This window comes from Bacillus rossius, chromosome 6, assembly GCF_032445375.1.
Source record: "Bacillus rossius redtenbacheri isolate Brsri chromosome 6, Brsri_v3, whole genome shotgun sequence".
Taxonomy (NCBI): domain Eukaryota; kingdom Metazoa; phylum Arthropoda; class Insecta; order Phasmatodea; family Bacillidae; genus Bacillus; species Bacillus rossius.
Window position 1 is genome coordinate 12980013 of NC_086334.1, and position 23358 is coordinate 13003370.

At 40.8% G+C, this 23358-nt stretch overlaps 1 protein-coding gene across 5 annotated transcripts in view; it reads right to left on the reverse strand.

Moving 5' to 3' along the window:
• The window catches only part of LOC134532655 (uncharacterized), a 542884-nt gene that overhangs the window by 46385 nt on the left and 473141 nt on the right, over positions 1-23358 (reverse strand). For all 5 annotated transcript variants that reach the window (XM_063369314.1, XM_063369313.1, XM_063369312.1 and 2 more), the window contains one exon: positions 13739-13829. In XM_063369314.1, the coding sequence (XP_063225384.1) occupies positions 13739-13829 (91 nt within the window). The remainder of the gene's footprint in view (positions 1-13738; positions 13830-23358) is intronic.

Genomic DNA, 23358 nt, shown 5'->3' on the forward strand with positions numbered 1-23358 from the left:
TTAATGAATTTTGAACTTTTTCCCGAATCTCTAGCATTAAAATTACGAATTTCCAATATGGTGGTCTTGATGTCTGATAGGATGATGGTAGTAGAGGATTTAAAGTCTCTTTAAATATGTTGAACATGGTTTATTGAAGTTATTATTTTTTTTCTCATAAAATTAAACATTATTGTAACGATCGAGGGTCGAACCAAGGACAGGAATCCATCGAATCAATATGTAAATTAATGAGTGATTTATTTAATGAATTTTGGAACTTTTCCCGAATTTCTAGCTAAATAATTACGGATTTTCAAGATGGCGGCCAAATTTCAAGATGGCGGGTGTCACAGTAATAAATGATTACTGCACTCTAGCGGATAAGAACTAAACTAACATGGTGTCAGCGCACTCTCGCCGACGAAAACATGATGGTGGTCTCCAGCAATGAAGACAAGATGGCGGACATGACGTCATACTAGGTGACGATATATATGCTTTGAAAAAAGTGGTGGGAGTCAGTCTGCCTGCAACCACCATTGAGGAAGGAGCCTGTTGCCATTTTTAATTTTTTTTGCACTAGTCGGGTTCGAACCGAGGACTCCGAACTCCGTGCCGTAAAAGTATATTTTTATAAGTATTTTATTAAAATTTTATTATTTGAATTTTTTTATAATTTTTAAAAAAAATTTCATTAAAATCGGATAATAAATAAAAAAGTTAAAGATGGCGGTCGTACCGAAAATTGCAACTATGGTGTCATATTTCAAAATGGCTGTCATGGCATCCTAGTTTTCAAGGTCATGACCTCGGCGGCTTAGAGCGGCTAGCTCTTAGGAGTTTTAAGCCGCTTTTAGGAATTTGGGTTTTTTCTAGGGCAAACCGACTTTTGAGGATTTTTCGAAATTCTAATTTTTGGATTGTGGAATTTTTTGAGAATTTTTGGCGGAATTGTTTTCACAGAAATGTAAATTTTGACGAATTTTGAGGAATTTTGGGCAAATTTTGCCCAATTTTGGCGAATTTTGAGGGTCAAAGGTCAAGGTCAAACTTGTCCCGTTACACTCCTCGAAGATGGCCGCCGTGACGTTACAATCCAATATGGCGGACCGACAATCACAATCCGCACCATCCACAGCCAGAAGCCAGTCCCAGTAGCCCCATTCATATACTACTCTGATTTAACGGCAATGCCTTGTTTTATGCCAGTAATACATCGGCGTTGTAAATTCACGTTTATGCTGCCAACACAGAGACAAACAAGTCATTGTAATTTTTTTAACACGTGCGAAGAAAATACAGCCCTAAAATAAAATAAAAGTTTTAAAAGAATTAAATCAAATGCAAAATATATATATACATATTATCTGGACTGACAGGTCAAAAAACGATTATTTACAGTATATAGAATCCTCCCTCATTCATACCCTCCCAAATGAACTAACATGAGTCGCCCTTCATCAGCACCGATTGTGCTCCAACAACAGGCAGCCTAATGATATGCTGTCCGAGTTTACAACACCACCATCGTGACGGCGGATTTGAAATTTGAAGTAATGAATAGGACTGCGAGTTTTAACTTCTCCGAAAAAAAAAAAACACGTTTTGTATAATAATGAACTTATTGAATGATATTTAATAACGTTAAAAGTGATAAAAGAACCTTCGTGTATATCATATAGATATACATATAGCTATATACATATAGCTATATACGAGAATATATAACATATTTTTAAACAATTTTAATTCTTCGCAATGACAGCTCAAATTATGCTCCCTGAAACTGAAATGCGTTAAATTTAACAATATTGTTAAGTAAGTGACGTCTAAATTTATATTATACTAGCAGACCCGGCCACGTGTTGCTGTGGCTGAGTGAGATTCGATTGTTTTGGTGGCATTGTACTGAAAATAATAATTAAGTTAGTAAAAATTCAGTCAAAATGAGAAAATAAAAAGCAAACACTTAATACAAAGATATTTTTGTAATTTTTATAAACTTAGATTATAAAATTTGCAGGAAAGGTAGAACTAATTAATACTTACAAATTTTTTAACATGCAATCAAATTTGATGAACTCTGATTCTCTAGCTAATAAATATTATTTGTTTTATTATTATATCTGTAGATTGACAGCCGAAGATAGATATCAATAATTGTAAACACGTGAGAATAAAATCAAAAATAATACAAAAAAAGCGAGGTTACGTAGTACATTGATCAACGAAAATGTGCACATGGAGAAAAATAAAATTTGAATTGAAACGTAGAGCCATCTATGAGATATTTATGTCAGACAGTACAACAGTTGTCTGTAAAAACATGATTTAAGGCGCCATCTGTTTGAGACTTATGAAACTTACGATTAATAACACCAATAAACATTGATAATCAGTTTATTATTAATTATAAATTATTAAGACCATTAATCGAAATAAAAACTATCTTATCTCTCAAGTTGGAAAAAATTACACATAAATGCCAATTTTCATCGAAATCGGTTGACTTGGTGAAGACTTCACCGGACACAAACATCAGGACACTGGATTTATATATATTAAGATTTGTCAGTCACGTAAATGTATCAGAGGCGCTGATAATAATTATCACATAAGTTTAATTATTGGTAGGAGTGATTATTGTTTTGTAGTTATACGTGACCGACGTTTTAAACATTTATGTTGAATTTTTTAAAAAAAGAAAAAAAACAACAAAACAAGCTGTTCAAGGTAGCATTGAAGGACTAATATTATTAGACGTGGATCCAACGGAAAAGTTAAAGTGAAATCAAGCATTAATGTACCAATAAATAAGATGTGTGCGGGTATTATACACAAGATGATATTTCAATTTGTTTTTACTTAAATGCGTTGCTGTGTCTTTTAATACAAATATATATTTTATTTTCAGTTATTATACAGACGTTCACGTTTTCCATCGTGATGTTAAGTTAAAAATATGCTTCCAATGTTTCAAGAGAATAACAAACTTCGTGAATTAACGTGAGTTTAAAAGTATCGTTCAGTTACATATTCACCCGAAAATAGGTTGAAGCCCACGTTTACTTTTTTTTTTTCAAGTAACACTGGAGTTGCTTTACGGCTGCCGCCGGACTGAGCTACCTGACAGCTGACCGAACAGGGCATTATGAGCTGCGTGGTTGTAAAAAACTGGCGCTGAGAGCTGCGATTTGCCTCTCTGTCTGTTCATGTGGTATGTGTCTGGCTCGTGATAGATCGGATGTGGATTTACATTCCATTCGTTAACCTCTAAGGCTAGGTCCATTACGTCATGTTAAGTCATTTCTTTTTCTTGTAGTTCCTGTAATCCAAAGGATTTTTTATTTTTAACGTAAATTTATGACTTACATTTTATGTTTAAGTCTCAAATTTTCTCAACAGATATTTTTACTACATATTATATAACAGCGGTAAATAGTCATACAAGTGTTTCAAAACTATTATCACTGGTGTTAAATTTTACAGCTCTAAAATAGAATTTATTAGATATATTTGTGACCCAACATTAGCAAGCGAGCTTCCGGGATAAATACACGGGGGAAAAACCCCTAAAATATAAAATAAATTACAATCCCCCCTCCTTGACACATGAACGCCGCGCCGGCGAGTGTATCTGTGTCGCCCTCACAGACAATTCATTTGGACCCTGGAACCCCTCCAGTGCACATTAACTTTCTCCCCTCTTCTTCGAAAGCCATCTTGCCAGGCAAATTTAAAAAAAAAAAAAAGTCCCCCCCTCCCCCCTGACAACCGGCAAGAGCAGCAAGTACGCCAGGAAGCCGAGGGAAGGTCTTCCCCCCTTGTTTGCCGGCAACCACACTTACAGACGTGTCGAGCGGTGTTGCCGCCCGCCGGGCTGCAGGGGCAACAACCACGCCCGCACGCGAAGCCACGCTCTGACGACCTGAGGCACGCGAGCTCTAGCGACGTGCCCTGCCCGCCGGCGTCACAGAAGTGTTGGGTTCCAGTCGGGGAAAACATTCTCACATGCACGTTGCGATAATTATTTTGGCATTAATAACGAACATCTAAAACAAAGAAAAGCACTCATCAGTGAGAAATTAATAAAAAAAAAAAAACATCTAAAAAATATAAAAAAATTGTATAGGAATCCTAAATTATTTCACGAATGAAAAAGGCTACAAAATCTGATCGAATAGGCATGCAACCATAGATTGAGGAAATGATTAACATAGAAAAAATTGTATAGCTGTTAACCAGAATTGTAAACCACCGCAGGCACAAGTTTTAATATAATATATATTTATTCATGGTGCACCTTCAAATATGGGTGTAAATGCCGCACTAATTGATCTGCATACCTGCATTGCATGCATTCTTTTGGGCCTGTAAAAAAGATTCACCTCAAAAATTTTAGCAAAATAACTCGCATTAACGCAGGGGTGTAAATTTTGTAGCTGATAAGTCCTGTAACCAAAACATAAATTATTTTCTGGTAACAATTTTTTGCACTAAACCTATATTAATAAGAGTTTGCGAGATTATTTCATTAAAGCAGAGCCAAATATTCGCCTGATCGCATGCCAAATGCCGACAATTCTTCTGGAAGCGAGCACGCAAAGACAATATCAAATCACACGGCGAAAGGAATGTCTCTTACCCTGCAACAGTGCCAACTTCTTCGGCGGGCGACATGGCAACACCGGCCGCGCGTGGCAGCTGTGCGGTGTAGGGGGGGGGGAAGGGTGGGTGGGGGATTTGTACTGTACGTAAAGCAGGGATTCCCCATTACAGGGAGAGGGACTGCCATCGATTATTACCGCTTAGGGGGAGGGGAAGTGAGCCGGGTGTGCTAGCAGTGAGAGGGGAGAGATGGAGGGGGGGGGAGGCTCGGCTACTGTTTCCGGCCACGTGGGGGGGGGGGGGGGGAGGCCCCCTTTTACAAGCCGTGTGGTCAGCACCACCACACCCCCTCACCCTAGTCCACAACACCGGCACCTGGCGCAACGCTCCAATCCTGGGCCGTAATTGGTAAACTAATTAGTGCTCCCGTCTTGGCGAGCGTCGAGTGACCCCTACAATACGCCCCAACAGCTGTCCGGCTGTCCTGCAGTGGGATGTCATTGGCTACCCCACTGTTCCCGAGATTGTCGTAATCAGCTCCCACGTAAAATAAAAATAAAAAATTCAAATACAACCAAATTAAAATAGCGGATAAAAGCGTATAGTAAAACGTTTTTTGTTTAAAATTTATGAAAGTATCGTTGCGTGTTTCACTTGCATTTGAATTGTGACACAAACGTTCACAGAACGCTCAAAAAAAATTCAGTCGGTACTCAAATCCCCGTGGATAGAAAATAAATAATTTTTTTTTTGTCTGAAAGTAAGAAACGAAGAAGGCGAACCCATGTATTTGAAACAACGTGATTGTAGCCTTGCTTGGCAAATATATATTAATATATTATATTAACAATTATTTTAAATTTCATCCAATGTCAATTATTAATTAACTATTGTCGCAATGTGTGACACTGGTAACGTTGATTGGTCGGCGATGAGCAAAAATGATCCAAGTGCCTAAACACAAATTCATATTTTGTACTTTAGCAAGGGGCGTTTTAGGTGTTAGCTACTTGTTCACAATTAAGTACATTAAGTTCTAACAGTTTTTGACACGACAGCTACTACCAGCACAGATTTTTTGATGGAAAAGATTGCAAATGCTCTGTTCTGTTACCTCAGTTCGTGATGTCGGCGGTTGGATCACTCGCCGTCCAAAAATTCCTCTCTGCGCCTTTCGCCGTTGGAGTAGCAACGACGCACGTCTAATAGTATTCGTGTGACTCCTTTCTCGTCGCACCTCTAGCCAGAGGTGCACTGTGTTTTTTTCCCCGTAAACGGAACTGACATCATGTAAAATAACAGACATCTGTAAATTTGTACATTTTCATTAAATCAACTGTATCGTTATAAAAAAAATGTTCGCAGTAATACTGGGATCGGATTCTTACGCTGGAATTAATACTTTGTGTTGTCCCAGTACTTACAATGGTTACCGTTCCCTGAATAGCTTTTCATTATTAATTACAATATAATCATGGCACAACAAAATAAAGTCAAATTTTTTAAATATGGTTTTAAAAAATATATGATTGAATGAAACATCAATTAAAATATAAAATTATGCGTCAATTTTCGTAACAAATACTCAGTATTATCACGGAAAACGTATTTCGTCTATGCAAATATAATTCACAGCCTTGTATTGTGGTATTGCAAACTGTTTCATGGCAACTGGTTCACAGCGGACTCTATTGTAAAAGCACAGAAAAAAAAAAGTTTCCTATGTGATTCGCGACGTCGTGTACGAGACTGAGTGCGGCGGCCCTGGTTTCATCCCTTCAACCCTCATCCCTCCGGGCAGTCGGCCCGTCAGCCATGTCTGCGACACGTTGCCTTTATGGGCGAAGTTGTAACGAGCGTATGAATGTTTCATACGCGCGCCTCCAGTGGACGCACCCTTGCGTCTCCCGGTCGCTCCCTTTATTTCTGCGGGCATTCCCTAGCTTTCTCCCCCTTCCACCCCCCCCCCCCCCTTTTCGAGTGTTATTTGTTTTCCCTAACCTTACTTATTACAAGTGTACTTGTTTGGGAAGACCCCAAGTGCGTCTCAGGCCGAAAGCCTTCATGCCTTATCGTGCGGGGTTTCAAACAGAGATTAGGAAAGTATCCAGATGGAGCATTAGTCGTCGGGCGTGAAACAGTTTTTTTTTTACCGCATTTTTGTTCATTTCGGAGTTTCACGTACCAATACGGCGGACGTTCGTTTGGATTTGTGCAAGCTATTCTAGCCTGTTTTGATCAACGACAATAGTTAAACTGTTCGGAAGAAAATAAATAAAAATATTACCGGTTAATACATTTATATGTATAAAAGGTGGGAAAAAAATCAATCTTCATAATATTGATTTCACTTGAAATGATTGCTGGACGACAAAAGTCTTTTTTGTTCTATGTAGACTCACACACTATTTTTGTTCTAAAAAAACACACATTCTGAAGTAATTCATCTTTAAACAACCTGAAGGTTTCTTGGTTCTTAAAAGTTCCACTAAATTCGCATAAATATTCAGCTTTTAATCTCAAATATAAGTAAAGCTGATACATTTGTAAACAAAATTGGCACGTGTAGTACAGTGATTTACCCATCCCCTTTAAGATTCACCCCCCTTCCCCCCCCACCTCCCAGAAACGGACTTTATGCTCCATCTGGATGCTTCCCTAATCTCTGGTTTCAACCTTGCAGGAAGGGTAGCATACATAATGTGTAGAGACCTGCAACATTCTCGGATTCATTCGGTGATAGGCTAGAATTCAAACACATATAGGGGAAGGTCGGGTAATACCGGACAGCGGGTGATACCGGACAGTACCAGTTTCCAGAGGTGCGCGCTAGGGGCAGCACCAGTCGGTCGTTTGTCTCGTAGGTCTCTGTGAAGGACACGCAGTGTCGCCATTATGAGTTCGTGCGTTGTCTGCTTGTTGAGTAGTGCTACGTTTTATTGATTTTAGGCCAAGATCTTCTGCACGAAGATAACTTTGCCGGGTTGTTACAACATAACAAGTAAGATATTTATAAGTTTAAGTATAGTAACTTGTGTACTAACCATTTATATATTACCATACAGTGTAACATCTGTGTGCGACAAATACTAAATATTTTATGACGTAATTTCGATGGCATGTCCGTCGGGTAATATCGGACAACCTGCTGGAGGGTTATATCGGACGGTTGCGGGTGGTATCGGACACAATGGTAGAGTAATTTCCCGTCTATTCTGATTCAAGTATTCTTTCTATTTGCAGAAAATGGAGAAAAGAAGGGGAAGGTGGAAAGAAGAAGATATGAAATTAGCAGTAGAGCATGTTATAAATAAAGAAATGAGCATTAGAGAAGCAAGTGAACAATTTTCTGTTCCGAAGAGTACACTAGGTGATCGACTCATTAAACTTGGTTCGGGAAATGAGGCAATTATGAAACCACACATGGGTACTTTCAGTAATACATTCAGTGATGCACACGAGGAGCAGTTATACAACCATGTTAAAGCTTTAGATAGACAACTCATGCCATTAACTCGAGATGAATTTCTTAAATTATCTTTTGACTTGGCAGAACACCTAAATATTGATCATCGCTTCAATAAGCAAAAAGAGAGGGCTGGGAAAGACTTCTATTATGAGTTCATGAAGAGGCACCCCGATTTGAGCCTAAGGTCTGCAGAATCCACAAGTTTGCAGCGAGCTGCAGGGTTTAATAAAGAACAAGTTGATCGGTTTTATGAAAAGCTGACTGAATTAATGGACAAATATTCATTTAGTCCATCGCGGATCTTTAATGCAGATGAAACTGGGGTATCCTGTGTTCACAAAATCAACTGAAAGTCATGACAATAAAGGGAAAGAAACAAGTGGGGAAATTAACATCAGGCGAAAGAGGAAGAAATGTAACTGTTCTCTTATGCATCAATGCTTCTGGAGACATGTTTGTTCCCCCACTCTTTGTTTTCCCCAGAGTTCGCATCGATAAGGATCTCACTAAAGATGCTCCTGTTGGAAGTGTGTTTGACGGACAACAAAGTGGTTGGATAACCAAAGATGGATTCCTAAAATGGTTCAAATTATTTGTTGAACGAGTTGTGCCAAGTGAAAAGAACCCTACACTGTTAATTGTTGATGGTCATTCAAGTCACAAGGACTTAGAAGTGATTCTGTTTGCTCGTTCCCACCACGTCCATATCCTGAGTTTACCACCTCATACAACTCACAAAATGCAACCACTGGACAGAGTAGTTATGAAGCCATTTAAGAATGCTTTCAATGAAGCATGTTCTTTGTGGATGCGAAAATATCCAAAGCTGAAAATTGCTCTCAAGGACATAGCTGGACTGGTTAACTATGCATTAGCAAAAGTCTGCAGAATGGAACTCGCTCAATCAGCATTCATGTGCACTGGAATTTACCCACTCAACCGTAGCATATTCACAGACTTGGATTTCCATACTAGTTTGAATGACTTACCAATCACTGTTCAAGAAGAATCTCCACCGTGTGTTCGAAGACAGAGTTCACCAGAGCCTTCAACTTCAGATCAAGCAGTAGGTCTAACAACACAGCAAATGTCAACTCCATCATGCTCCAGAATGGAAGGTTCTGAAAGCACTGTACTGCACACTTCAGCCTTCAATGTAGTAGAACAAATTTCTCCACTTCCTAGCAGTGCAGTTGCCAAGTTGGCCTCACGAAAACGACGGGGAGACAGAAGTGAAGTTCTAACATCTAGCCCATACAAAAATGAGCTTGAAGCAAAAAGATGCAAGTTGAATGTGAATCAAAAGTCGCAAACCACTAAGAAACTAAAAGGGAAACATCTCAGAAAAACATCAATGCATAGAACACCCCAACCAAAAGTTCCATGTGCAACAAACGAAGAGACTACTGACTGTATCATTTGCGGTGAAAATTTCAGTGAGGATTGGATACAATGTACCATATGTAAAGGATGGGCACATGAAAACTGTGCTGACCTTGAAGGGGATGCTGTATTTTATAAGTGTGATGTTTGTAAGAAAACCTAAATGTTATTTACAGGCGGTATTTTGTAAAAATCTGAAGGGGAAATGACTGTCCGATATAACCCTCCAGTTTACTGAAACTTCCAAATACCACTGTTTGTTCAAATGTAAAATACTAATATTTCTAAATGTTTTGGCCCATTTTCTTTATTAGGCATTATAAATAATTAAAGTACAATTCCAGAGACATATGTACATTTCATTTTTTGCAGTAAGTTATATTTTTATTAAAAGAAAACCTAAGGTGTCCGGTACTGCCCGACCTTCCCCTACCTCTTAGATAATTTTGCTATTGGCTTACTGTTCATCTGGACGAATCTCAACCAGTTATAAACCCTCAACCAAAGAAGGATCGAATCACAGACAAGCCAGCTGAGACGACTTACAAGTCGGCAGCCAATGAACTTGCGTTATTTGCCCGAGTGTACAGGGGTATGTGCAGTCTATCCTGAAGGCCATCGAAACCGCGAATTTTGCAGGTCTCTAATCATGTGCTTTAATCAGTGATTGGCCAGGCATGGCAGCGATTGTTGCCATGACTATAACTCCCCTATCTTAACCCTGGACTACAGCTAGTTAAGGTGAACGCAAGGTAAAACCTGGATGGACACAGCAAGTCATGCATTAAGAATGCAGGTGATGTACGGGCCACAGGAGAAGAGTTGGAGCGCTCGGCGTTTCCGGCACCTGCAGTGTGGCCAACCCACCCACGACAGTTCCCAAGTGTGAATAAAGGCGTTGGCAAGCCTGCCGCCGGGTTGCATGCGAGCTGGTTGTTGGTTGGGGTTCCAGCACCACGCCGAGAGAATCAACTGTTTGCTTGTTTATCTCGACCAAACATTTATATTTTGTTCTGGCCAAAGAAGAAGAAAGTTATTAAAATAAATATTTTCTATAAATAATTTTATATTATGTATGTATATGTGTGTACATTCAAAGAGAGCGATTAAAGTTATATTATCTCGAAGGCTAGATATGTGTACAAAATCTAGTTACGGTGGTCACCAATCAGATCGTAATGCTTTTTTAAATACTGGAACTACTTTTTCCAGATCAATGCGAACCTTACATATACCAGGCAGCGTGTGCATTTATTTAGTTCCATAACGGCCAGTGATATTTTTCCAAAGTAGATTTTCTTTAATGGTTTCCATGAGCGACGATTTCCTATAAAGCTGAGTTTTACAGCATCAATATATAATACCATTGTTATTATGCATGTATGTATATATAAAACAATTAAACAGAACATAAATTATCAAATGAATTCAAGTTACAGTGCTTAATAACGGAATATTTAAGATCGGATATGGGCCTAATCATGACAATTTACCCTCCACAAAGAAAAAAAAACAGCTATAGTGTATTTATCCTCTGAATTTCAAAGCTCGATCATACTCTTTACGCAACTTATGGCGTGAACTATTGTCAATGTTTGTGGTGTTTTATTTGCACTCTTTGATGGAATAAACAATGCCTAGAGACCTGTAAAATTCGCGGATTCATTTCGCGATAGGATGGAGTCCAAATACTTTTGACATTATTTTGCTTCAGTGATTGGGCCACAGTTTATCTGAAGGACTCTGGGCCAATGAAAAAATCTTTAACAGAAGAATTAGCGAATCACGATCATTCCAGTCAACAGGTGTTACGAGTCGGTAACCAATCAGCAGACGTAATTTGCACGAGTGCATAGAGGATCATGGAGTCTATCCTTTAGGGATTTGAAATCGCGAAATTTTCAGGTCTCTAAGTCAATGCCGAATAGTTGTAGACAGCAATATGAACTTTCTCATGCGTAAACGTATCTGTTAATTTGTTTGACTATCTGTGAGTAAATGTAAACCCGTGAGCGAGGGTGACGTCAGCCAGTAATGAACGGGAGGAAAGTGAGGCGTGCCGTGCCGAACGTGTTGAGACTTGTCGCGGGAAATGAAGGCGTCTCGCGCTTCGCAGAGCCCGAGTCCTCCCCTGGGCGCTAGGGCCGGGTTACACTAGCTCGGCGCCGGCGGAGATGTTACACTCGCCGACACGAGAAGCTCCCGCCTCCTGGAGACGATGCCCTCGTCGAAGGGGCGGCGGCGCGTTCAAATATGTACACACACCCCGTAAAGTACCTGAGGGACCCGCGGGCTGTTTACTCATTCAACAAGGTGCCTAATACCTGCTGGGGAGTCCCGAGCTTGTGATTGGCTGGCGGGCAAGGGGGGAGGGGGAGGGGGTAAGAGCCAGATTCCTGCACTTCTCCTGCGGTTGAACTACCGTCAGACATCCGGTTCCTGTTTCGTGTTCCATTCTTCTCCCCCCCCCCTCCCCCCACTGCTAACCACCGCGCGCTCCCTCGTAGAATCTGCGGCCTCTTACATCCGGGGGGCTGCCTCTAATACCAAACGGTATTAGGCCGACACAAGAAGGTTGGTGTGAAGTTATAACTTCAGCTCGGTTCTAACACCACGATACCAAATAGTAGAAATTGTTCTGACGCGACCAAGGCTTTGTCTTTTAAAAGTGGTATTTTAGATTTTATAAAACGTTAGCATATTTCCTGTCAGAGTTTCCTGCAGCTGTAGAAATGATACTTCGACAAAATGCGACACGTTTCTCGTTCTTGATTAAAGTTATGTTAATGTTATTTTGAATGTTGATCTCAGAATCAGTTCGGAAGAATCACATTAATTATTAATTTTACAAGAGATAAAATTGAATTCTATAAATGTTTACCATATAATATGATAAAAAAAGTATAACAGATTTTATATAAAATCGTTACTACATCTTGCACGTCTTATTTTATTCTTCGTAAAATTCCTAATTTAATGATTGTGTCCCTGATTAGGATGCTGCAGTTGATTTCAAATATGTCATGCGGCTCCAACCACAAGAGACAAATACACAAACATTTTTCCAACATTCATTATTTCATAGTACTACGAAGGCTGGCCAACTGTTAAATGTTTGTCCAGAAGAATGTCCTTTCTTCATTATATATGTTTTCAGAAACTTTTATTTTGTGGCGAAGGCGGAGATTGGGGGTTAAGTGAATCAAATAAATATTTACTTAAAAAGGATAAATTTGACTTTATTGATAATGCTTATTATGTGCGCAGTTAATATGGGAAGCTATTATGGAACGGCTTACAAATAACTTTAACTGTTTGGGAGGTACTGGGACAACACAAGGCATAAATTCTCCGGTAAGAATCCGAACCCAGTATTGATGCGAGCGCTATTTTGGAGTGACTCGGTTGTTTTAATGTAAATGTAAAAATTTACAAATAGTTTTGTTCCATTTACAAAAACAAATTGCAGCATGTAACTAGTCTCTGTAAAGTCAATGGTGTTAGTCCTCTAATGATTTTTGTCTGATCTCATAATTATTTTGACCTGTGTATTTTAAAAATCCAAGATGGCGGATCCCGGCGAGAAGGCAGCAGAACACAGACCAAGATCCAGCTGCACTTGGCGGGTGCGGAGAGACCACACGGGTTACGGCGACTAGATGTTGGAAGTTTATGGTTAGGAACCTAGAAAATTTTGTAAATTCGTTTAGGATCAAGCTAAAGGTCACAGCCTAGAGTTTTCTCTACCAAAGTTTGCTTTTAAAAAGGTTAATTTCTAAGTGAGAACCTTTTTTTGTTCCGCGCTATCTGATTCGCTTACTTCTCTTCCTAGCTGGGCATCGTTGGCTCACGGTCGCAGAAGGGGCGTATATAAAATAACTGAGGCCTGGAGACCGGAAAAATTCGCGGGTTTAATGACCTTCAGGATGGACTCCAATATCCTCTACACACTCGGGCAAATGCCACCTGTACATTGGCTGCTGACTTGTGAGTCGTCTCGACTGGGCGGTCTGTGATTCGACACTTCTATGAGTGAGAGTCTCTAATTGGCCCCCATTCCTCCAGATTAACAGTGAACCAATGACAGACGCAGCACTAAGGTATAATTATTTGAATTTTAGCATAACACGAAATGAATCCGCGAATTTTTCAGGTCTCTAATGAGGCCCTTATGCGTATGATGGCCTGTACTCTATCCTGCGACCAAAATAAACCGTGAAATTTCAACGCCTCTGGTAACTGAGGAGTTCCAGGGCACGAAGGGGGAAATGACAGCCACGCGAGAGATTGCGTTACCTCGTATGCCACGGTGAGAGATGTCTTCTCCTGCTTCAGCAGCTCTGCGCGCGTCTTGTACTGCAGCATGGAGCGGACCGTCTCGTCCATCCTGCAACACACGAGCACAGCGTCCTTGGAGCCGCGGCCCATCTGCCCTGCACCTGCATCTGCGCACCGTTTAACCGAAGGGTGAACATCGAGGACATTTGTAACATTAGTAAGAAATGATAAGTTAGTTAAGTTTACCTTCAATTTTATATATAAATAGATGAACGACGGCTGCACGCATGAAAAAGTGTTCCGTTACGCTCATTGTCCCGTTACGCTCATTGTACGCTTGCGCCGCATCTATCTCTCTCTTCCACTCGATTGGAACAACCATCGATTTGACTTTTTCGAGGCACATTAAACTTGAAACACTCCCATTCGTTTCCTACTATCATCGTCCTATCCTTAACAGATTAACACAGATTGGAAGAAGTTAAATAGCAAACATGTATAAAAGTTATAGTTAAAATAATCTCTTCGTTAAAGTAATAAACATATTTGAATTAATGAGTGCAAATAAAAGTAAATTTGTCAATTAAATTGTATATTTAATTTCACTCCTTTGTATCCAACAAAATAGTGATAATTCAATAAAAATGATTCAATTTTATTCATAAAAGTATGCAATCATTTCATAAATGTTTTGTTACGACGTTGTCACGTTAAACTATCGTCCGTAAACCGACACACACAAAACACATACACACACACTTGTTATAAAACTAACCTAACATCACGGCTGACACACAGTGAAAGGACCTGGAATAAAAACAGAATGCCCTTGAAATAAGCAAACATATATTGGTGGATTCTGCTGGTTCGTAAGATATGGATAAACGGCGTCGGATCTACTCGCATAGTAATAAACAAAAACAAAATCAAAATAAATCCAAAGCCAATCCAAGGCGTCTTGTCTTTAAATCGTACAAAAAAAAAATTTTGTGTTTCAAATGTTTGGAACTTTATTATTATTATTTTAGTTCAGGAGTTCATGCTCTCGAGCTATTTATTTAATAAATTTGATTTATGATTATGAGTATTACACGTAAAGTAGTATCGCAATCAAGTTCGGGTGAAACTGCAGACAGTTCCCGCCACAGCTTCATCACCCGCGCACATCGCAGTCAACGAGGCGAGGGCAGACGCTAATTTCGGAACTGTCGCCGTCGCGGAAGAACGCGCGCGCGGTGTTCGGGACTCGACTCCGGGTATGACGGGGGGATGTTCGTCGAGCCGCGCCGAGTTGATTGAAGCGACGCGCGCGCGCGGCGGGCCCCGCGCGTGTTAAGAGGACGAGGGCGGGCCCGGGGGAAGGAGGAGAGGAGAGGAGAGCACCCAGCATCTCCATCACCGTGATCCTCCACGCTCCGAGACGACGGCGCGGGGCTGCCTGCACCGCGGCGCCGCGATCCACGGCGAATTTGAGTGGCAGGAGGGAAGCCAGCACACCCACCCTCTCCCCTCCCGGATGCGGAGGAATGTTTGATAAAATAAGGGGCCTCGGGAGGGGTTGCCATATCGACGGGGGATAAATGGAGAGGGGAAGGGGGAAATTCTCGCGAGCCCCGAGGAACTGTAAGAAGTGAAGGGTGGGGAAGGGGAGCGGTTTTAATATAACGGTAACCAGGTGGCGAGTTCGGCGAAGGAGAAAAGGAGGGAAGGAACATCCAGGGCGGGGGGGGGGGGAGGCAGCCGATGATGATAATATGGCAACAATGCGCGAGGGTGCGCCCGGGGTAAGAAAAGAAGGGGGGGGGGAAGCGGGGGGGTTGGCAGGGCGAGTGCTTTATGGCAGGAAATAGAGTTAAGATAAGGAGTTGATTTCCTGGCTGGATGCCGCCGGCGGCTAATGAAGAGGGACCCGCGCGAGGCAACAGCCACACATATCCAGTGGCGCGTCTGGGGGTGCGATCCTTCCGATCCCCGGCTAAAGGCTCGGTCTCACCCCATGTCGCTACTTTTATTTAAGGGCTATTTTCTAAAATCATAACTCGATACCTCCCTTGCTTTCGTTGTTCTGCCAAAAGTATTTTCAACAGATATTACAATAAGTGAATATCTGTTGAAAAAAAATTGTGGCAAAATTGAACGGAATCAGGAATAGCCCTTAAATAAAATTAGTGAAAAAAAAAAATTAAAAAATTAACATGGTGTGTAATATCGAGTCTTAAGAGAAATTAAGCCCCGCCATATTGTTTTCCCCCCCATCTTTTTGCAGTAATTCTAATTTTTAAATATTTATCCCAATTTTTGGCACGTTAAGACATAAATCATATCTCCCAGACCTTCTATACCATGTTGCAACCATGTACTTACTAACAGGCTCCAGTCTGTAAGCGCCGCAGGCGACTACAACTGTCATGACAAGCATACAGTTCACAAGTGTTGATCTCAACAAGTAGCCGAAGCTAAGTCCTACGAAAGGTCAAACAAGCATGGAAGCTTTACTGCAAGCAGTATCAAAACTATTTGAAATTGCAAGATGGCGAGCGTTCACAAGGCCTTCCAACTGCGTTCATGGGTGTTTGTACCCCATATTTAATCTGTTTACTCCACACGCAACAGGTTTTATCTACAAATCCAAAGCACACATTATTCAGCCAATTATTCACATTATTCAACTCAATTTTAATCCTCAAATAATCATCGGATATTTTGCGACATAAAACAACACAAAAATGGTGCATGTTCTGTTCACACGCTTCAGAGATGAGTCGGTACCACTTTATAAGCTCAAACGAGCGCCGAACTCATTGCTCCACTGGTTCTGTATCTCACGCGCCCAATTTTCGCAAAGTCACTTAATCCTAAATGCACTCAGAAATAGCCTAATTGCCACCTGCAAGCGTAGGAATTTCTGTTCAACACTGTTACTCAATCGTTCCAGCCAATACTACTTAAAAAAAAACTCAAGGTCCTGTTATTTTTAACATCCAATAGAGCCTATATTTTCCATTATTTTTGGGGTAAAGTCTGTGACACGTAACTTGTCCATAAAACCTGGCAGTTCTCGAAGTAGCACAAGTAGTATCCATTTCTCAACTGTCACTTGCAAGGCAACACATGATGTTTGCTTACGGGCACCGACCACCACACTGTTTAAAATTTTCCCCTTCAATATACGAATAACGCTTATTATAAATTACCCAGGTATCTTAGGAAATTTAAGCCTATCTTCGTAAATGTACAGACACTGAATTCACTTACTTTGAACATGAATCCAAAATGAGACAAAACGTCGTATAGTAAGTTATATATAGGAATCAAAGATAAATTACTTACATATCACCAAATCTGATTAATCTTCTATCAATTTAACATCCGCGTTTAGTAGGTACTAACATAAACGATATGAAATAATGTATCAAGTATAAAAACAATAAGATATAATCAAATACAATCCTAAAACATATTAAATATTGTGTAATATATTTTTAAAAATTTTTACAGGCATTCAGTGACCAAAAAACTTTTCCTCCGTGATAAAATGTCGTAGCCAATGGGCAGCGAGTATTCACTGTCGCTCCATCATTGCTCAATCACTGGAGTCAACCTACACCTAGCCCTAAATTTGGTTGTACAGAGATCAAAATATAGAGTTTTACAGTAAACGACTGAATGATTTTACAACTCATTTTCGTTCGCACGAAAAAGTAAAATCTTCAGACCCAGCGGAATGGCTGCTTTCAAATTATTTATGGTAAATATTTATACAAAGTCTTCAACGTAGTCAATATTTGAATAGTAATTAAGTTAAATAGAATTAATTTACCAAGTTTATAAAACGGACTAAAAAGTATAAAATAATTTCTCCTAGCCCCCATACAGATTTATAACCACATACAGATTCCTAACCTCATTATATACTGTTTAATAGGTATGAAAATAATTGTAAGATTTAAAACGAAAAAAAAAAAACGTGAGGCGCAAGCAAAAGATAATTGCACTGCAAATGGTATGAACTGTTGTGTGAGTTCTCTCAGAGACCGCTACCCCCTACACTCCTTACTGTTGTATGCGCCCCACGCCTGCTGAGTGCTGCGCTATGCATCCCGCAACACTTTACTGTTCGGCTCGTAGCCTAGAGCCTCGATTCCGTGGGCATTTCTAAATAAAACGAAACAAAACAAATTTTGTAGCGAACAGACGAACATACAAACAGACAGACAAGAGAGCGAGTTAATATTCCATTAAAATCCATTTCTGGACAATGTTCATAGTTATAACAGTCTAGCTATTCGGGAAGTTAAGTTTTAAAAATCGATTGCAAAATTTGTACCGAACAAACAGATAAGAAACCGAGTTAATAAACACGTGCTTTCTCTGAGAGCTTCCCCCATGGCCCCCAGGCCACGTGGTGGAGCTCCTCTGTAAAATATTAGGGCCCCGCAGAGTTTAAGGCCGCCACTGTAAGTACAATTAACACAAGTGAATTACACAAAATAAAATACACAAGCATGCATAGTAAATATATGTACATCTGAGGCATAAGAGTCTATTGGGCAAAACGCACTTTTTACCTTTAAACTTGACCACCGCTTGGCGTTCCTTCAACTGGCATTCAACACTAATATCTACGACTATTTGCAGTGCCCGGCGTTGCCCGGGCTGAACACAGGGTGAGGGGGACCTTTTTCGAAATCAGATGTAGTTAGTAATTGTATTCTTAATTTGAATGTCAAGTGTGCAAAATAATTTATATCACTTTCAGATCCCGACAGACGTTCTGCCAGTGTATAGTTATTTACCTGTATATATCGAAAAATTGGTGGTCTGTATGTAATCTAGACTTTATAAAGCACTATAGAAAAAGCTGAAAAATAAGAGATTACTAATATTAAAATGATTCCATTATCTAGCTAATGCTCAGCATGCATTGCAATGCCTCATTCAGTTTTGTTTTGTAATATGTTTAAAGTAGTTACACATATACAAATCATCCATATCTCTAAATATATATTTATCTCTATTTATATGTATCTCTCTATATTTTTATATCTACATAATATATACATATATACCTCCCACTATCTCTTCTATATATAAATATAAATCTCTATATAGCGCTATACATCTATATATCTCTTTATCTAAAAAGTGCACTATTTTAAATTCCTTAAACTGCTCTCGTGGGGGAAAAACGATGTATTTTGTGACATAGTGTGTTATGCCTCCGAGGTATCCACCGCGGACAATGCGAGGCGGCGGACCTCTGAGCAGGCGGTTGCGCGCTTCTTGCACGGCGCGCTCTTCTTCCCGCGGGGGGCTGACAGGCGACAGGCGACAGGCGAGCCGGAAGAAGCGCCTGGCGGATAACGTCCGTGCAGGATCACGGACAGAGGGGGGGAGGAGGGTAGGGTTATTGTGATCCGCCACAGTCAAGAGACGCCTCCCAGTTTGGTTGCGCGTGGAGTTTCCGAGTCCCACGCCGACATTACCCGAGTCTCTTCGAATTCCTCCCCTACACCCCCAGAATAACACCCCTCCTCCCCTCACAAAAAAAAACCCCGCCATCCTCCAGGCTCCTTACAGTGTCCCCGTGATATTACAAGGGCTTTCTCACCAAAATATTATTCGCGAAAATTGACTAGAAATTAATTCCAACAATTTCACGACACTCTATTTTCCGGATTTGAAAAAATAAAAATTAATAAAAATCAAGAAGTTATGCTTTCTGAGACGCCTAAATATCTGTCAAATTAGATTAAGTAGGTATATATTTCAAAGTTTTTTTAAGTTAAAAATGTTAAGTTTCATAACAGTATAAATAAGTCATTCACACTATGCCTATGAAGGACGAAAGGTGATCCCCCCATTTTGTTTTCATCCCCCTTTTTCTGAGTCTAGTTCGTACTAAGTGAAGCTGAATATTAGTGCAATATCTAGTCACGACGGTGGACGCAATCTAAGTGTCTCCCTAGTCTGGAAGGCAGGCACTGCACGGAGCGCGCAAAGGCCAACTGCTGCCTACCTTAAAAAAAAAAAAAAAAAAAAAAAAACAAAGTGCAGTTTTCCGCTTGCGCGTGTCTTTGCAGTGTCGCCACGCCAGGACAAGGATGTCAGGAGACATGAAATATTCGCGTATTCATTTCGCGATAGTCTAAAATACAAATAGTTATACCTCAGTTCTGCCTCTGCTATTGGCTCACAACTCACCTGGATGACGCTGGGCCAATGAGAAAACACTCGACCAAAGCTTTATCGAATCACAGGCTGCTACGTTGGGACGTCTCACAAGACAGCAGCCAATGAGTGGGTGACATTTGACCCGAGTGTACGTAGAACCATGGAGTTCATCCTGCAGGTCGTTGAACCCGCGAATTTTTACGGTCCCTAATGGATGCCATGTCGCCACGTGGCGTCCTGCGCGGGAACACGTTAAGCCACAGTCCTCCCGCGCACCGCTTCGAGAGCCTCGACTGCGACCCCGAGGGCCACGTGGCGCAGTGGTGGCGCACTGGACCGCCCGCTGCTTGGGCAGGGTTCCCATGGTTACCGGCAACAACTCGCAGGCCGCGTGGCCGGTGTCTCTAGCCGTGCAGCATGTCGCCGTCTCCAGTGGCGGATGCGGGGCGACTGAAATGTTGCCCCTTGGAAGGGCAGCCCTTCAGGATTTTTCAGAGAGTAGTGTTTTTGAAAGGTTGTCTGAATTGTTGCCCTTTGGATGGGCAGCCCTTCAGGATTTTTCAGAGAGTAGTGTTTTTAAAAGGTTGTCTGAATTGTTGCCCCTTGGAAGGGCAGCCCTTCAGGATTTTTCAGAGAGTAGTGTTTTTGAAAGGTTGTCTGAATTGTTGCCCCTTGGAAGGGCAGCCCTTCAGGATTTTTCAGAGAGTAGTGTTTTTGAAAGGTTGTCTGAATTGTTGCCCTTTGGATGGGCAGCCCTTCAGGATTTTTCAGAGAGTAGTGTTTTTAAAAGGTTGTCTGAATTGTTGCCCCTTGGAAGGGCAGCCCTTCAGGATTTTTCAGACAGTGGTGTTTTTGAAAGGTAGTCTGAATTGTTGCCCCTTGGATGGGCAGCCCTTCAGGATTTTTCAAACAGTAGTGTTTTTGAAAGGTTGTCTGAATTGTTGCCCCTTGGATGGGCAGCCCTTCAGGATTTTTCTGACAGTGGTTAGTTTGTAAAGTGACCTAACCTAACCTAACCTAACCTAACCACTGTCAGAAAAATCCTGAAGGGCTGCCCATCCAAGGGGCAACAATCCAGAGAACCTCTCAAAAACACCACTGCCAGAAAAATCCTGATGGGCTGCCCTTCCAAGGGGCAACAATTCAGACAACCTTTCAAAAACACCACTGTTAAAGATATCCTGATGGGTTGCCCTTCCAAGGGGCAACAATTCAGACAACCTTCCAAAAACACCACTGTTAAAGATATCCGATGGGCTGCCCTTCCAAGGGGCAACAATTCGGGATTATAAAATTACGAAAATAGACAAATTTTAAGATACTGGAAGAGCTGCCCTTCCAGTCGCTTTACAAACTAACCACTGTCAAAAAATCTTGAAGGGTTGCCCATCCAAGGGTTAACAATTCAGACAACCTTTCAAAAACACTACTGTCAGAAAAATCCTGAAGGGCTGCCCTTCCAAGGGGCAACAATTCAGTTCCCCCGCGGATGCAAGGGGGGAGGGAGAGGTGCTATATAACCACCCCCTCCTTAATTTTAGATTTTTTTTTGTTGCAAAATATCATTGTAGCCAGTATGTCATTTGGAGAGATGTAAGGCGAGCAGTTAGCCTACAACGTATCGATAAAAACATTAAAAAAAATTTAAGTGAAACTTCTTTACTGAAGGGGCTACAATTTTCGAGCGTTACGAAAATTCTTATCTCACGAGGGGAATAGCTAGGTACGGTAGAGCAGGAGAATGCGTCAGCGGCGACGCCACTCCAACACATGAGCTAGGGGTCGAATGGGAAGATGGCAAGTGGTGGTGTGGGGGGGATAGGTACACTAGTTGTAACGTCCAGAAGAGGAGATGGCATGTGAGAGGTAGAAATGACGCAGAAGTGATGCTAAGGAATGCTCGTAACGCTACCAATTTTATTTAATTTAATTTATAGTATCTACAATTTATTTATTTTCGTGTGGAAATAGTTATTGATTTATGCTATTCGATTTATAAGTATCATTCATTTTTTTATGCGAATAGTGTGATTGAAAATGTAAATAATTGATCTCTATATCTACCTAAAAAGCAAGAAGTTTCGCTTTTGTTGCGCTGTTTTCCACGCACACACTTTCATCACAAACATGTTCAAAGTTTTTTTTTTTTATTCGTCACTGACCGTCTCTAATGGCTTCGATGTTGACGCGGCGTTAAGCCCAATTGAAAAAATAAGCTCTAGTATCTTCCCAAACAATAAATTCCGTCGATATTCCGAAAGTATCTTATAAAAAAAAGATACACGTAACCAGTGGGAAGGGGTAGGGAAATGTAATTAATAACTGTAAATAAAAAGCAAACTTGGTATCGTAAGTAGATTAAATATCGAATAACTATGTTTTTAATAACGGTCGGGCCAGGAAGCAATACATTTACTGCACTAGAAGTCCTAACAAAATATTCAAAAATGTATTGTCACTTAACAATTTAATTCTTAATTTACTGCAGCAGTGAACGCGTTAAGTTTTTCCTACTTAAAAAATAAATAATAATACCGAGGTACTAAGCTTCATTTCGCTTTTATTTATAGCTGTTCAATGCCAAGCACATTAAACGAGATCCCAGACACGAATTAAATTACTCAATTTGTAAACAATCAACGCGGCATCCCTACGGCGATGATAAATAATTGCCGCCCATTAAAGAGAGAGCTCGGGATAATTATAAATCTCTCAGCAGACCGACAAATGCCCCCGAATCGTTTCAAACCAACAACCCCCCCCCCCCCCCCGTACACCAACCAAATTCCCTATGGTTCAAAGGCCCCGGGATTCCGGGAAGACTAAAAACAAATGCCGGCCTGGAATCGTGAAGCCAGCGAGGAGGCACAAAACAAAGAAAGTTAATCCGGGCGGGCAGAGCTCCAGCGACGAGCCCCGGGCGGGATCCTCGTCATTAGTGCAGCCCCCCCCCCCCCCACCAAGGGGCGAGCTGGAACCTGGCCACGGCCCAGAGCTGGAATATGCCATCGAGCGGCTCTTGGCGAAAACATAAGAAATTCGCAGAACAATTTTTTTTTACGTGACAACGTCTAATAAATCGATGAACGCCGGCTGCACGCAAGAAAAAGGACGATTCAATGTCCCGTTACGCACGTTGTCCCGTTACGCTGTGTCCCGTTACGCTCACTGTACGCTTGCGCCGCATCTGTATCTCTTCCACTCGATTGGAACAACCATCGGTTTGACTGTTTCGAGGCACATTAAACTTGAAACACTCCCATTCGTTTCCTACTTTTCCTATCATCGTCCTATCTTTGACAGAATAACACAGATTGGAAGAAGTTAAATAGCAAACATGTATAAAAGTTATAGTTAAAATAATCTCTTCGTTAAAGTAATAAACATATTCGAATTAATGAGTGCAAATAAGAGTAAATTTATCAATTAAATTGTAGATTTCCTTTCACTCCTTCTTTGTATCC